We start from the raw sequence: 17,262 nt of genomic DNA, 5'->3' as shown, positions 1-17,262 counted from the left end.
AGAAAAATGACCAAATTCAGCCATACCCCTTGCTTTCTTGACAAGATTGCAGCTTTGTGAAGTTAACATGGATTTCCTGTTCTTCTAACTCAAGCTCTTGTACTTACCATTGGGAGAAGTACACTTTGCAAATGGAAAAATGGACTTCAATTCCAATGTTGGAGACCTCCTGGAAGAGGTCTTCTTCTACACTGCCAGGGGCTAATCACAATCCAGAGGGATGTCTAAACCTCATAATTCTTGTCTGATTATCTCTAGTTTAGAATATCTCCCTCTCTGGGAGCCATAGGTGTTCTAGCACCTACTATCACTCTTTTCCAGCTAGCAAAAAGTATGCAGGGGCTTCGTCTATTTATTCAACAAATACTGACAGCCTACTATGTGGGTGACTAGGTGCTAGGGACCCAAGAGTGAATAAAGTCTTTGACCTTATAGACTTTGTAGTCTCATCAAGGAGAAGAGCAATAGTCAGCCAATTGTAAGGCATTATGAAGACTGCTATGATGGGAAAAAATCAGGTGATGTGGGAGTAACCTAGATACGGGCAGATAAGACTTCTTGGAGCAAGAGATATCTAAACTGAAAGCTGAAGGGTGCAGAGAAGTCAGCTAGATGAAAGGAGGAATAAAAGTGTTTCAGATGGAGGAAAGGGCTGTCATACTTGGGATTTATATGTCATATTCATGTCACCAGCATGGAGATTTTCATGGGCATTGGAGGCTTTGGTCTGACTAGGTTGGCCATCTCCATGATGGTTTCACAGTTTTGGCTCCATATCTCAAGGGCCTCCTACATGATCACCGTCAGCTCCAGGTTCCACTACCCCTTTTCCTGCCCCAAGTCCACCTTGTCAGTTCTCAACCCTGGGGAGACTCTACCGGCTGCTTTCCCCCTGTATATTTCTGGGTTGTGTTGCCGGAGAATGTTATGAAAATAAGCTAAATGTTTCCTCTGAAAACTTTAGTTACCTCAATGGAATCCACATGCTTGATGAATGATTTTGCTGTTTATCTTTAAATGATTCCTTATCACATTCTGAGCCAAGCCCTCCTCTTCTAACAAACATTTACTGAGCACCCACCAAGCGCCAGGCACCAGTCTAAACCCAGCCTCACCACCTTCACTCACAACAGGTGATTATGCAATGTACTGAGATGGATCCAAGCCACCTTGATGTGTGAATGTCACTGATTCCTAGATTTCTATGTAAAGTGCCCTCCCTTCTTTAGAGAAAGGAGTTCTGTTTCTCTCTGAAGTTGATCATCTCTGGCTGCCAGCTCTTGGCCAGGGGTTTATGTTATCAATTATTACCTCTCAATCACTACTTTCTCTTCACTGGATTATTCCCCTCAGCCCACAGATACTTAATTTAGAGATGAATATATATGTTCTCTATACTAAGAGGAAGGAGGAGGAGGAAACAGAAAAAAAAAAAAGGAGGGAGAGAAGGAAAGAAGTTTATGAAAAGAAAGAAGAAAAAAAAAAAGAAACCCTTCTCTTGATCTTGCTATCTCTTCAGATTAAACTATGATTTTATCTCTCTCCTTACCACATTATATGTTCATCACTGGAACATGTCTTAAAGACTTGCTAACTCCTTAAGTCCCTGTGGTCTGGTTTCTTTTTTCTCCCCTGAAACTTATCAAAGGTCACAATTCCAATTGTCAAATTCAGTGTCTTTCTCACATTCTCCATTGTCACAACTAACTTTGATAACCATTCCACATTATGTGGAACTCCTCCCTTGAGGAGTTTCTGGCTCTTTTCTTTAAAAAAAAGTTTAAATTTTTTTTTTAATTAAAAAAAAACACAAAGACTCTCGTCTGGTTCATCTGCTTTTTTCTTTACCTTAGATGTCAGTGATCTTTCTAAGGACTACCCTGGTAATCTCATTCATTTTCATCGGTTTAGTTTTGGTATCTAGGCTGAGGACTTCGACTTCTTTTGCCCTCTACTGAGCTTTACATGTGCATTTCCAGTTGTCAGCCAACCACTTCCTCCAGATGGCAATGTCATCTTGGTACCTCCAATGCTGTGTCCCTTTCTTTCTACCCCTGCTGCTTTTATTTTTCCTTCCCATTTCCCTATCACGCTCTGAGATGTCCACAGCTGGGGTTCAGTCATGCTGAGGCAGCTCTGGCAAACTAGTGGGGCAGCACACCAGAAGCTGATTAGAATGAGACCCAGGAACCTCTTGAGACTTAATCATTCTAAAAGAAAATTCCAGGCCCATTTGATTGGCCCAGCAAAAAACAATCCTTGTAAGGGCTGGATGATTCTAAGTAGAGCATGATGTTTTTCATTTAGAATCATCTTCTACCCTCTCCCTTTAAATACCACCACAGAACCTTAATACCAATTTGTAAAGTGCTAATAGAATAAAAGTGTTTATAATGGAGGTATGACTCAGGTGTTATGGGAGTGTAAAAGATAGGGAAATAGCAAAAGTTTTATATAAGATGTCATTGGAATGAGTCTTACGAGTAGGAATGCCCTCATGGAAAAATAAAGGTCTCTGGGAAAATATAAAACAACAAACAAAGAAGAGGAAAAACACAAAGACTTTGGTGTATATGGCACATTTGAGACATTTTTTTTAGTTTTTACATGACCAGTGCATAGCAGAGAAGGAGAGAAAGAGAATTAGGACTCCACTGAGAAGGTTTCAAGAAGGAGTGTTGTGGTCAGACCTGTGCTGTAATAAACTGATCTAAAAGTGATGGGTAGGGCAGACGCCGCAGTGAGAGAGAGATGAAACGAAGGCCTGAAACAAGGAAGTGGCAGTGGTGTGGAAAGGAAATGATGCATTCAAGAGTCTCTGCACGGTCATATCTTCCCTGTCATAAGAAAAATGAGTAGGAGCAGAGCCCCAGCCGACAATTGAGATTGTGTGGCCTGCAGGAATGATATTGCTCTGAGTGAGTAATGGGGACAGTCAGAGGGTCTTGGGAAGAGCCCCAATGTGGGCAGGCTGACTAGCAGAATCCTAGCTGATTTTCCATCTGACAGATAATATATGACTTAAATGGTGATAAAAAGTGACATTATCATCAGGAGAAAAACATGGTTCGCAAGGATACATACACCCCAGTGCTGATCACAGAGCTGTTTACAATAGCCAAGACATGGAAGCAACCTAAGTGTCCATTGACAGATGAATGGATAAAGAAGATGTGGTACATATACATACAATGGAATATTACTCAACCATTAAAAAGAATGAAATAATGCCATTTGCAGCAACATGGATGGATGTGGAGATTATCATACTAAGTAATCCAGACAAAGACAAATATCATATCATCACTTATATGCAGAATCTAAAAAAAAATGATACAAATGAACTTATTTTACAAAACAGAAACAGACTCACAGACTTAGAGAACAAACTTATGGTGTGTTTTGGGGGGAAGAGTGGGGGGAGGGATAGATTGGGAGTTTGGGATTGACACATGTACACTGCTATATTTAAAATAAATAACCAACAAGGACCTACAGTATAGCACGGGGAACTCTGCTCAATACTCTCTAATAACCTAAGTGGGAAAAGAATTTGAAAAGAATAGATGCTTGCATATGTATAACTGAATCACTTTGCTGTACACGTGAAACACAAGATCGTTAATCAATGATACTCCAATATAAAATAAAAATGAAAAAAAATAAAAAGCTTAAACAAACAAAAAGTGATATTATCATTACTTAGGTGCTTCATTAAGCCTAGTGCAAGTTTCCACGCTGAATGTCTTTCCTACCATCTATTGGATGAAATGCCAAATCTCTTCCTTGAGTGATTTTGCTCATCAAGTATCTCCATCACCAAGAAATCACAACAGAAAGTCAATAGTATGGGGGTTGGGTGGGGCACACAGTGGACTTCAAAGGTACTGAGGATGTTCTATTGTTTCTTAAACTCAGTGGTGGTATATTAGTCAGGATTCTCCAGAGAAACAGAACCAATACGATGTATATAAGTAAATAAGAAAGAAAGAGAGATTGAAAGATTTTTAAGGAGTTGGCTCACATGATCTTGAGGGCTGGTAAATCCAAAATCTACAAAGTAGGTCGGCAGGCTGGAGGCCCAGGGAAGAGTGGATGGTGCAGTTGGAGTCCAAAGGCAGTCTGCCTCCAGACCTCTCTCACTCTTGAGGGAGGCCAGTCTTTTTCTATTAAGGCTTTCAACTGATTGAATGAGGCCCACCCACATTATGGAGGTTAATTTGCTTTACTCAAATCAGCTGATTTAAAGTTATCTCATCTAAAAAATAACCTTGGCAGAAACACCTAGAATAACGTTTGACCAAATATCTAGGTACTGTGGCCTGGCCATGTTGACACATAAAATTAACCATCACAGGTCGGTACGTGGGTCTTCCTTTTATTATGGCTTTTAAACTGTAAATATACATTACAAATTAAAACAAAGTCAATGTCTTCCTTTATCTTGGATGCTGAGGTTACAGTTTGGAATATAAGATCCCAAGATTGGCCAAGACAGTTGTGAAAGCCCCTGTGAGCAAAAAATAAGAAAATAGACTTTAACGAAAAAGATATGCAAAACAAGGGCCTTGTGAAATGCAAGGGGACCAAATATTTAAACTACCAAAACAGAAGGGCAAGGTATCCTGGCTCACATTTTATCTCCAATTCATTCAAAAGGTTGTTAATAAGCTCCCAATTGGAAGTTCAGGGCATCTGCTTAAGTATTAGTTGAAACCTGAAGGGAAGAATCTAAAAAGTATCCTAACAATTGCCTTCGTGGCTCAGACAGGCAGAATTGAGAGGCAGAAAAGAAGGCTGGCTAGACCCCCAAGGGGCTCACATCCTTGCTGTGCCCGAGACTGCTTCTGTTGGCACGTGCTGGCACTGATGACTCCTCTGAAAATGGTTATTGCTTAAGTCCACCCAGGGTATAATGTTTAACGTTCAGACTAATTCGGCCCATCTGTCATTGAGGAGACACATTTACTGAACCCACAGTGAGTGCAGAGCAAGACAAATATTTCTCTATCAAAATGCTGTTTCTTAAAAATGGTATGTTTTGGGCTTCCCTGGTGGCGCAGTGGTTGAGAATCTGCCTGTCAATGCAGGGGACACGGGTTCGAGCCCTGGTCTGGGAAGATCCCACATGCCGCGGAGCAACTAGGCCCGTGAGCCACAACTACTGAGCCTGCGCGTCTGGAGCCTGTGCTCCGCAACAAGAGAGGCCGCGATAGTGAGAGGCCCGCGCACCGCGATGAAGAGTGGCCCCCACTTGCCGCAACTAGAGAAAGCCCTCGCACAGAAACGAAGACCCAACACAGCCAAAAATAAATAAATAAATAAATAAATAAACCCAAAAAGTTAAAAAAAAAAAAATAGTGTGTTTATTGAATTTCTGTAAGTCCAATTTTATTTCAAATGCCCTAGAGAAGTTCATTACTAAAGGAGGCTGGTAATGAATCCTATTACAATATCAGATTTTTTTTAATGTTTCTTTTCTTAAAAGAAGGCACTAACGATGTGCAGTGTGCTCTTCAGGCCTGCTAGGTTCTGAGCGATCCTTCACATGGTCCCTCCATAGGTTATTGTATTACTGTTTACATAAAATCCATTTGCTGTCATTGGCATAGGGCTTTTATAAGAATTCTTTAAAATATTGTGTGAGTGTACATTCCATTAAACCAGCTTTTATAAATGCTAAGACAGAGTTCTGTTACCCTTTTATATGTTCTCAATTTACATTGTTTAATCTATGCTAAAATCTCTTTGAATTTTAGAAAAATCTTTCTTTGCATAAAAATAGATTAGAATAAAATGAATTTAACAAAAATGAATTTATGAAAGTGTCTGTGTTTTATCCATAAATTTTTAAAACTTACTGTCTAGAGCATACACTGCAATTACTCATCATTCTCCTCATATTCCAGCAAGTCAAGTGGATAACTCTTACCGTCAAAGAAAGTCAAGACATGATTAGCCTTACTGAATTGCGTTCTAATGATGTTGATGTTATAGTTAGTCTGTTTTGGGCTGGACCACTGGTGATTTGAACTTTTGAGGGCCTCCGTTTTATCTTCTGTGAGAGGAAGATGAATTAGACGCCGTCTAATGTTAGTTTGGCTCCAACACTGTAATTATCTGACTAAGTTCTTGTTTCCTCTTGCCCTGCTCTATAATTTAGCCACAATGTTAACAGAAGGGCTACCTTATAAAAACTATCTGCTTCACTCTGGACCTGAATATTCCTCATAATACTCTACTAGAAATTTCTTTATTCCTGGCATCAAATTTTGATTTAAAAATTTACTAATTTTTGGATATAGACTGACATTGCCTTCTATTATCTGCCTTTTTGGTTCGTATAATTCCTTGCAACCAGATTGCTGTGTTCATCCATTTCTGCCTGTGGATATTCAATCCATCTTCCAAATCCTACTTATTCCTTTACCAGAATGTCTCTGGTCAGCTAGATGGTGCATTTCCCTTCTTCTGAACTCCTGGCTTAGATCTATCATGTAATCTTTGCTTTCATTTTTGTTTTCTTTTTGTAAATTTAAGTGATCTAGAAAAGTATAAAGATTATAAAACAAATTTACACTATCCTACTTTTCAGAAAGAATTACAGTTACCATTTTGGATTATGTGCTTTCAATCTCATTTCTTTTTATGGCTATCACTAAAGTCCCCTTAAACATTACTCCAAGTCTAATTTCCAGAAGCTACATGTATATGTTGTGTAACCTTCCAGATTCTTAAACAGATACATATATAATATGTGCTGCTACTTTTTTTTTGGTATTTTAACTAGTATACATGACAGTTATGTGGTATGTCAGCAAGTTCCACATCTTTTTTTAACTGAACATACTTTTAAAATCTAGATCTATTCTCATTGATGTAGTAAATAAGTTCCTTTCTTTTAAGTGCATACAGCATTCTGTTATATGACTATACGTTATTTAATTTATAATTTCTCTATTGATGAAATGCTACAATATGGAACCCTCATTGTGATAATTGGTTCATTAAAGAAATAAAAAAAAAATCTCCCCTACTGCATTGTAATTCCTTGAGTTTCAAAAATATGTTAAAAATAATCTAATTTTCCCAGGAAGAAACACAAAAATAGAGTGTTTTTCTTAGTTAACTAAATTTAGTTTTAACTAAAATGAGAAAATACCTTTAAGTGCCAATGAAAAGAATAGTAAATTGGCAGAAAAAAATATACGCCTGAAGACATAGAACTGAGTTTGGGGAATGCTGAGTTAAGCTGACTAAAGGTTAAAAACTGACACACTCAGGCAGAAAAGAGTGTGTATCTGTAATGGGAGCCATGAGGAAGGAGAAGCAGGGGGATAGAAGGTGGAAAAAAATCAGAACCTACAAAAAACAAAAACAAAGCTCCAGTGATTTGGGTATAAAACCAAAAGTAGTCTCCCCAGCAAGTTGCAACACACACTGTTGGAACAAGTGCAGGGCAAACTTCCCTATGGCTTCCTCTTATTGTTAAACCGAGCTTGGAAATAATGTAATAAGAGAGTATGGGGACAGACACTACATCTGAATGGACCTCACCCAGTAAACCAATTAACCAGTTAGAATGACCTTTTCAGGCCAGTTGGTGATTGCAGCTATGGGTATTTTCCTGCGTAGCTGAAAGGTAGGGTGGAATGTAAACCTGAGAGTCCCTTCAGGAAGAAGAAGGTGATGAAGGAAGAATTTCCTTTTTCATCTGCTTGATATCAACCATGCTATGGAGGGGAAAACTGTAAAACATTTTGTTTCCAAAAATTCCCTAACTCCTTTTCTAGCTTTTCTTTTTGGTTCTCCCAATTATCTAATACCCTCATGCTAAACTTTGCTGCTGAAAACTCTTTGTTGAGGCATTTCATGGGCAATCTTTCTGGGCTTACTTCTCACTCTTCATGTTTCAAAATGATCTATTTGTCTTTTGACCAAGACTGCCTTAAAGTTTCCCAGCTTGGCTAAATTTTAGAGAAGCTTCCTCCTGACTAAACCCATGACTTCCACTTTCAGAGAACGTTTTCTTCAGAAAACTTGTAATTATAATTACTTTCTCTCCCCTTTGAGATGTAAATCTTTTAAAAAAAGGTCTCTGCCAGTTTTACAGTTTAGGAATATCTTTCTCAAGAGCTTGTGAGCCATCTCTCTGAGATGTAACATCGAAGGAGACAGCACCCCTCTCTCTCAGCCTCTGTGGAAGGGTAGGAGCCTAATTTTGGTGGGTGCCTTGCTCCAAGCTGTAAAACTGCCTCTTGTCACAAAGATACGAGAAAGTTTACTGCTCCTTTGGGTAAAGCCAGTTAGCAAATACGGATGTCGTGTGTTCTCACTCACATACTACCACTTAAAAATCCTCCTGCCCTTTGTTTCAGTGAGGGTGAGTTCTGTTCTCTCTCTCATTCTTATTGTGAGAGCCTTGAATAAAGTCTTGCTTGCCTGTTTGACACTGTTCAGTGCAATTTTTGCTTTGACACTTTCAATTTTCTACACAAGTTAAGACTCCTATTTCATACTGGTTCTTCAAGTGAGATGTCAGGAAGAAAGTAATCAGACTTCAGTAATTTATACTATATGAATCCCAATGTTCTTTCTTGGGCCTGCTAGGGGCTTAAATATATTTTAAACAGATATCTATTAATCCACCTGTGTTTCTTAGCTGTCTTTAGATAAAGTAACAGCAAATTTAAGTATTTCAGGCAATGGGGCAGAGCTATTTTGGTCAAGGAGGCAATTTTGGACTATCCTTTAAGGTTTTAACCTCATGGTTCTCTACTTCAGCTACACATTAGGAGAATCACATGGGGAGGTAAAAAAAAATACTGCTGGGGGAACCGAGCAGTTCCCTGGCTAGAGATTCAGACTTAATTGGTCTGGGTGTGATCTGGTCGTAGGGATTTCTCTACAGTTGATTTTAATTTGTAGTCAAGGTTCACTTGAATCACTGCCTAAGCTTTTCATAGTTTTTTGTTTTTGAATCACCTCTTCTATTTCTGAATTCAACAAACACTTATGGGGAGTCTGCTTCATGCCAGACACTGTCTAGAATATGAAAATGAATGTGTCATGGCCTCTGCTTTTCCAGGAGCTCTCAGAACAATGGGAGAAGCAGCCTGTAAACAAACAGCTGCAATGCAATGCAATAAAGACTCTAATAGAAGTTCGTTAAAAGAGTTATGGAAACACAGGTGAGGCAGCAATTAAAATTCTCTGGGGAAGGTGTCTGAATTCACTACATCTACTAAATATGCATGGAGAGAGCTGAGGGTGGATGGAGAGAAGATTCTAGGCAAAGTAAACAATAGAATAAAACCAGAAGGATCAAAAAACCCCACCAGTACCTTATTTTACCCACTAAGAGATTCGGATGTTATTGGTCCGGGGTGGGGGGAGGGGTGGGTGAGGTCTGGCTATTTTCTTTTGAAAGCCCGCACATGATTATCTACAAACAGGCACAAAGAGACATTTTGGGGGGGGGGGGCATGGTAATGTTCTCACACTGGAATGTGGTGATGATTGCAGAACTGGATAAATTTAGTAAACCCCACCAAACTGTACTTTAAATGGCAGGATTTTATGGTATGTAAATGACAAAGCTATTTAAAAAACAAAAGTATAGCATATTTAAAGTGAAAAAATCAATCACTCAAACATTCTCTGGGGTGACTCTAATGAGCTATCTTGATTAAGAACCACTGGCTAAAATCCTAACAGCTCACAGCTGTGGAGGCTTTCAGTACAGTGATTAAAAGAGGTGGCAACCCAGAAGAGGGAGGTCTTGCAGACACAGAACAGTCATCAGAAAGACTAATGGAGCACTTGATATTGCCATTCTAAGACTGCAAACCCCTGAGGACAGAGTGTGGACTACAATGCATTACTCTAAGTTCCAAAATTGCAGTTCACTCAAGTATTTAACTTTAACAGAAGAATTTCGAGCTTTTAGTACACTGTATTCTTTACTGCTACACTGGAATAACTGTTATGTGCAGTCTTTATCAACCTTTTTAAATCAAAATGTCTGTTTCAAAGATCACTGTAAGGGAGAACTCAGATGGCTTTAGCTACAAGGTTTTTTTTTTTGATAAAGAAAATATGTTATAAGGAAGTGTTAAAAGTATTTCTTAATTACCTATAATGGTCAAAAAGAAAGACAAAGGCCTTCCATTTATTAAGTTCATTCACCAGAATGAAAAGACATTTATTCAGTTGACTTATAAGAAACGTTTCCTAGGGACTTCCCTAGTGGCTAGTGGTTAAGACTCTGAGCTCCCTATACAGGGAGGCCAGGTTTGATCCCTGGTCAGGGATCTAGATCCCACTTGCATGCTGCAACTAAGAGTTCGCATGCCACAACTAAAACCCGGCACAACCAAATAAATAAACAAATAAAAATAAATTGTTTAAAAAAAAAGACATTTCCTAGGCAGCCAAATCTGAGTTTATACAGACAAAATAAAACCCAGTATCTTCCAAGTCTTTACAAATTAGCTATCCATAACGTGTTTCAATTTAATAGAACCAATGCCAATGTAACATTTCAATATTTCCTGTATGGTTATAAGATAGTAATTAAACTCATTTAAACTTGAAGCCTCTTTGTTCTCAGCAATTTATGAACAGGAATAATTTTACATAGATTGCAAAGCAAATCACTAAGCACATCTATATTGCAACGTATCTAATTAAGGTGAACAAATTAGTCAACTTCAAGTTGTAGGATAACCTGAAAAGTGGGTTTGAACTGAGAAACAGATGTGGAAAACTACAATTTCTTTTCTTAACGGATGCCTTCAACTCTGAATAATGAGTTAATAGCTTTTCTGGATTTCTCAAACATTTGTCAGAAATTGTACTTACTGAAGCTAATGTGACTTCGTGGGTGAAAATAGGGAGCCCAGAATTTAGGGACAAAGGAAAGTTATCGTTTGAAACGTACTAGTAAGACTTGACCCACAATGATGGGGGATAGAAATTCCCAGAGTAACCCTCTAGAACAGAATATTTCCTAAATCTTGGTCAAGAGTGTATAAGAAGCAATTATAAGGGTATGGCATTTAACGAAAAGGAGACTCAAAGAAAGTTTTTTCTTCAAGAGAGAATACACTAAGGAGAAGCAATTCCTATTGTGTAACATTCTGGTAAGAGAGTTCAGTTAGGGTGAGTCAATATCTTGAGTGAAATGACAAAATAGAGTCTGGGGACATAAAACACTGAAGACTGGACCTTTTCTAGTAATAATTCTAAATTAGTATAGCCCAGAGTTTTACCTAAGCAGCCAACCAGCCAGTTTCACCCTCTTGATTTCTCTCAGATATAACTTCTAGAATCACAGATTTTAATCTAACCTGATTGTGGCAGTAACACAAAAAGGGGTTGATTGAATTATTAACCTCTCAGCCCTTCCTCTTAATATGAACCTGAATCAATACTAATTTGAGGCAGGTACAAGATGTTAGTCGGAGCCTGGTTTAATTTTTTACTTTAACAATAAGCTAGCAAGCATGATTGTTCCACATGAAAATGTGAAAGAGAATGATTGTTAACAGTGTTGATATACCTCGTATTAGAAATTCTCAGTTGTCTTTTGAACAGCATGATTGTGGTAGACATAAACTGTGTGTTTACCAAACTCTGTTTCTTTTCCTTCTTGGGCACACAGCTAAACTGTATTTTCCAGATTCCCTTACAGTTAGTTGCTACCATGAAACTGGGTTCTGGCTGACAGAAACGGGTAGAAATGATGTTCCCCATTTCTAGATTTGGCACATAAAAATCTCCTTTACGATCTTTCATATGCTCTTTCCCCAGTGACTGAACAGACAGAACTCTGAGGTCTTGGGGAATAAAAGAGCCACCTAACCACTTATACCTGTATTAAACTGACATACATATAACGAAAAAATAAATAATGTTAAGCTACTAAAATTTTGGTGTTGTTTTGTTAGTCAACCTACTCTGACCAATGCAGAAATTGGTATGAGTGGGAGGTACTGTAACATAACCTAAAATATGTAGTTGGCTTAGTGTACGGCGGCAGGCCAGAAAGCTGGGATTCATGTTATGCACTGCCTTCAACAATTTGGAAGGCAGAATCTGCGCCAACTGAGACTGTAGTTCTAGGCAATGCGATTGGAAGACAGATTGTTATCAGCGTATATCGGTTGTTATTGCTTGCATTTAGCAAGATGTTGAAAGAAGGGGATGAGTTCAGGTAAGATTTGTCTAATTTTCAAGCCAAAATTAAAGGGACTAGATGGAATCATAATCTAGCATTTTAAATAAAATCATTTAAAAATAAATGATTAGAATAGAAAATTTGAATAGAAAATTTAGAAAAACTAAAAGGGAATCAAAGTCACCTGTAATCCCCGAAATGAAAGATAACCATAACTCTAAGTGTGCAGAGAAAGTTTAATAAAACTCTGAACAAAGTTGCCAACTGCTTTGAGAGATTCGCGAATATGCCTTGCATGTAATACCATAAGGGTGTATAACCAACGTTTCAATGTTGCAACAGGCAGAAAGTATTTTCCTTACTCATCGGGAAAGCGAGGCCTCCATCTCTGCGCAAGCGCACAAGGGCTCCAGCGTTTCCAGGCCCGCCCCGCCCACGCCGACCAGCTGGGTAGAGTCACGTGAGCGAGCCGCGGCCTGAAAGGGGACGCCAGGACTGGTCATGTGATCCAGCCCCGCTACTCGCAGGGATGGAGCCGGAAGAGGGGGTTCCCTTGTGGCGGCTGCAGAAGCTTCCTGCCGAGCTGGGCCTGCAGGTGAGGAGGGCGCCAGGGGCGGCTGCGCGGGGCCGGGCTGTGGGACGGCCTGGCGTGCGGGGCAGGTCCCACCTGGACGCCTTTGCGGGGCTCGCGCCCGCGTCCCAGAGGAAGGAGGAGGAAGGGGTGTGATTTCAGGTGGCCCGCCCCCTGCGTCCCCTGGAGAGTTGAGGAGGCCAAGGCTTGGGTCGTAACCTATGCGCCCCGGCCTCCAGTGGCCTCTCCGGGCGCTTTGCACGCAGACGCCCGCCGGGCCGCGCCCGCACCTGAGTGGGGACTGCCTATTCGCTCCCGCGAGCGGCGGGACCAAGTGACCCGGGCCGGGGGGTGGAGTCGCCACGTAGTCATTGAAAACTTACAACCTGGACGGGGTGGTTTGCAACCTCTCGTATACGATTCATTCATTCAGCACAAAGCTCCCCAACGCTCCCCATGCACCAGGCACAGTGCCAGGTGCTTGGGATGCTTTGGTGACCTAGAGAGGCATACCATACCCCCTTGAGGGCGACAGAAAAAAAAAAAAAAAAAAAAAGATAAATGCTACCAAAACTGGGAGACTTACTTTAGGTAGGGTGGTCCAAGGTGGACCTTACCTCAGGAGGTGACATACGTTGGCAACTCCAGTCTAAGAAAGAACCTGGTTTATGAGAGTCTGGAAAAAGCAGCCTTATTTGTTTGTTCAGACGACTTTTCATTGAAGTCTACTATGTGCTGAATGCCCTGATGGGATAAGGTAAAATGGTGAATGAGGCAGCCTGTACCCTGGTGGACCTTGTCATCTAACAAGGAAACCAAACTGAGTTATCCAGTAGGGAGTTTGTGGGAGAGGTAGCAACCCAGATTTGAAGGGGCAAGGGAAGGTTTTCCAGAGCGGTTGCCTAGATTTCTAGGTTGGGTCCTGAAGGAGGAGTAGGAACCAGACTGGGCAGAGGGGAGAGAGAGAGTTTCAGGCCAGGGAATAGCAGGTACAAAGGTAGAAGAAGAAAGCCAGCCCCAGGGAAATTTCAGGAGCTGCTCTAGTTTTAGAGGCTGGAGTTGAGAGTGAGAAGCAGAGCAGGGAGACTAAGTCTAGACAGGTGAGCAGGAGTCTCTGTATACCATGCTTCTGTGTTTAGCCTTAATACCAAAGGTGCTGGCAGTTTATTGTTTTTGGCAGCTGCAAATTTTTAGTTTGAAAGGTGAGAGGAATGTGGAAGCGGTAAGTACATATAACGAAATTTTGACTGTGACCTGTGTGAAAGGAAGAAAACCCAATGGTTGCTGTAAGAGGAAAATCTGACTGAGAAGTGTTTTTTTTCTCCCTTGAACTGTCAAGTTAAAAAACCCTTAGTGCCCCAGGTCTCATGACCCTAAGGAAATTTGCCAACAGCTAAAAAAAAAAGGCAATATGTATGCAAAATTGAGTTTCAGCGTGAGCTCTAGGAACTGTGGTCCTTTGCCCTCTGACTTCAGAGTGCTAACACTTTGTATTGTAATTAATATGTTAACATGTTTACTCCCACCTTTTCTGTGCCCCAACAATTGAGGCCTGATTAAGTCTTCCTTGAATACACCTGCTTAACTGGTCCTCTTGCCACTGGTCTCTTTTATTCGGAACTCCTTCAGGGTAGATACTTCGTTTATATCCCCAGTTCTTGAGAGTTATGTCTGGCCCAAGGTGATTTCTTAATCAGTGTTTGCTGAAGGAAGGAATCAATTAATGTTTACTAAGCTCAGCTTTATCATTGGGCCTGACATCTGGATCCCAGGCTATGGTGGCCTGGCTTTCAGTGTCCATGATATGCAGCTTTGAATAAGTCCCAAATCTGTTCCATTTACAATGGGTGAAGGTTGGGAGCAGGGGCTTAGCCTGCTAATGTGACAGGAGTATGTGGTAGGCAACTTTTGTAAGTCCCAAATCTCCGCCTTCCTTCCTTCTCTGTTCTATTTACAATGGGGATAGTGTGGGGAGATAGAGGGGAATAAACTTACTTATCCTACCAAGATCAAGAAAAACCATCTTAACTCTTTACTCTGATTTTACAAATGAGGAAACTAAAATGTCAGTAGAGGGTTTGGGTAACTTACCAAAGTTGTCAAACTATTGTAATAAGTGGCAAAGTGGAAACAGATGCTCAGATCTGTTGACTTTGACTCTTGTATTAGCTTCCTGCTCCTGTCTTCATTCTACCTGCGTACTACAAAGATAAGGCCCATAACCTTTACTGCCAGGTATGTAGATGACTCCTGAATCTCTGGATCCAAAAATCTCTTCCCTGAGTGTCAGGCTGCTGCTTAGATACACCCACAGGTATCTCAAATTCAGTATATCCTTGGCTGAGCTCCTCGTCTTTCTCCCTGACTTACTCCTTCTGTAGCTATAGCCTCATTTTTGGTTTGTGACACCGCCACTTTCCGAGTCATTCAACCTGAAATTCTGAGTATCATTCTTGGTCCTCCTTTTCACATCTTCTTTACCTCCCTGCTGCCTCCAATTTGAGTGTCCTCAACAGTAACAACCCCCCCCCCTCCTCCAACCTCTTGCTGGTAAATGGAAGATGGGAGCCTTTGGACTCACCTCTTTCCCTTTTCCCTCCTTATATCTCCCGACCTGTTGGCAGATTTATAGAACCATAATGCAGGTATGTGAATAGGTTGCTTCCCTATTGACCACACATTAAAGTCTCGGCTCTTTTGCACTGTATACAAGGCCCTTTGTGATTTGGCCTCCGCCACCTCTCCAGCTTTGTATGCTGTCATCTCCCAAATTGCGCCATGCGGTTTTACAGTTTTATCCTATGCATATGCAGCTGCTGGTGACTAGAAATGCCCTTCTCCTGTTTGGCCAACTACCATCCTTTAAGACATACTTTCCCCTCCTTCTTCTGTGCTGTTTTGTACCTTCTGTAAACTTGTATTATAACTCCTATCATCCTAAATTACATTTATTTATTGATATATTAGTTTTCTCTAATGGCCTGAGGCTCTGATATGTAGGACCTTATCTTATTTATCCTCAGTTTCCTCATTTGTAAAATGGGGATAATAGCAAGGCTTACTTCACAGGGTTACAGTGAAGGTCAGCACAGTGTTTGGTACATAATTCGGGCTCTATAAATGGTAGTTGTTATAGTTATTTTTCTTTGTATTTACATTAACTTGTTTAGTAACTGGAATGAAGTGCTCATTACATATTTGTGAATTAATTAAAAAAATATATTCCAAAAGGATAGCACTCTTATTTTTCAGTTTGAGTTCTGAGTTTTGTTTTAGCATGGGGGACAGTTTGGGATAAGGTGAAATATAGGTAGAGAATTTTGAATGAATTTCAAGTTGAAAATGTTGGTTAATTTATGATAAATAAAAATTCTGTTCACATAGTGCTTTAGCCATCATTTGGAAGTAGGGTCACCAGTTGCTCATCTCTGTTCCTATATGTGTGGTGTTATAGAGGAGTTATTGCTTAAAATGGACTGGAATATGATCCAGGAGAAAAGAGTTGGAAGCCTTGCTGCTTAAATGCATTTCCAAGTTGTTTGGGTTCAAGTACGCTTCTTACAAGACACAAATATCCCTTGAGAAGGAAAACCATATTTATCATTTGCCTAGCATAGTGCTGGTATAGTAGGTACTCAGTTAATATATGTTAAAGGCATGGAACATAGTGCCAGTAGTAGTAGTAGTAGTAATAGTGATGATGATAATAATAATAAGATGACGAAGGATAACAATGGCAAGCAGTGTTTAATGCCAGGAGTGTGCCAAGTGATCTGCATGTATTCTTCAATCCATACAACAACATTATAGGGATAGATGATATCCTCGTTTTACGCCTGAGGAAACAGGCACAGAATGTTTAAATAACTTGGCAAAACTAGTATGTAGTGGAAATAGGATTCAGACTAGCCAGTTTTGTTCCAAAATCCAGTCTTAATTACTATGTTTAGTTATATATGTGTTAGGGTTTCCATTGCTGGCATTAAGGTAGGGTAGAGAGAAAGGAATGTAAAAAAGAGAAAGAAAGGCACCGAGGGCTTTTTTGGAGTGGACCAAAAGAAGTAAGTGTGGGTGTTGTGGAAAACGGAGAGAAGAGGTGTGTAGATCTACAGTTAAAAGACTTTGATCGGGAAAATTGGACAGGTACATGTAAAAGTATGAAATTAGAACACTCCCTGACACCATACACAAAAATAAACTCAAAATGGATTAAAGACCTAAGTGTAAGGCCAGACACTATCAAACTCTTAGAGGAAAACATAGGCAGAACACTCTGTGACATAAATCACAGCAAGATCCTTTTTGACCCAGCTCCTAGAGAAATGGAAATAAAAACACAAATAAACAAATGGGACCTAATGAAACTTAAAAGCTTTTGCACAGCAAAGGAAACCATAAACAAGACCAAAAGACAACCCTCGGAATGGGAGAAAATATTTGCAAATGAAGCAACTGACAAAGGATTAATCTCCAAGATTTACAAGCAGCTCATGCAGCTCAATAACAAAAA

General features: G+C 40.1%; 1 protein-coding gene across 4 annotated transcripts in view; it reads left to right on the top strand.

The window, feature by feature from the left end:
* The first annotated feature begins 12,692 nt into the window (after positions 1–12,692).
* Positions 12,693–17,262, top strand: part of COMMD8 (COMM domain containing 8) — a 57,161-nt gene continuing 52,591 nt past the window's right edge. For all 4 annotated transcript variants that reach the window (XM_061191363.1, XM_061191362.1, XM_061191364.1 and 1 more), the window contains exon 1: positions 12,693–12,776. In XM_061191363.1, the coding sequence (XP_061047346.1) occupies positions 12,711–12,776 (66 nt within the window). In that variant the 5' untranslated portion in view covers positions 12,693–12,710. The remainder of the gene's footprint in view (positions 12,777–17,262) is intronic.

This window comes from Eubalaena glacialis, chromosome 5, assembly GCF_028564815.1.
Source record: "Eubalaena glacialis isolate mEubGla1 chromosome 5, mEubGla1.1.hap2.+ XY, whole genome shotgun sequence".
Classification (NCBI taxonomy): Eukaryota; Metazoa; Chordata; class Mammalia; order Artiodactyla; family Balaenidae; genus Eubalaena; species Eubalaena glacialis.
Note: the sequence above shows the minus strand (reverse complement) of the source record. Positions and strands in the feature narration are given on the sequence as shown.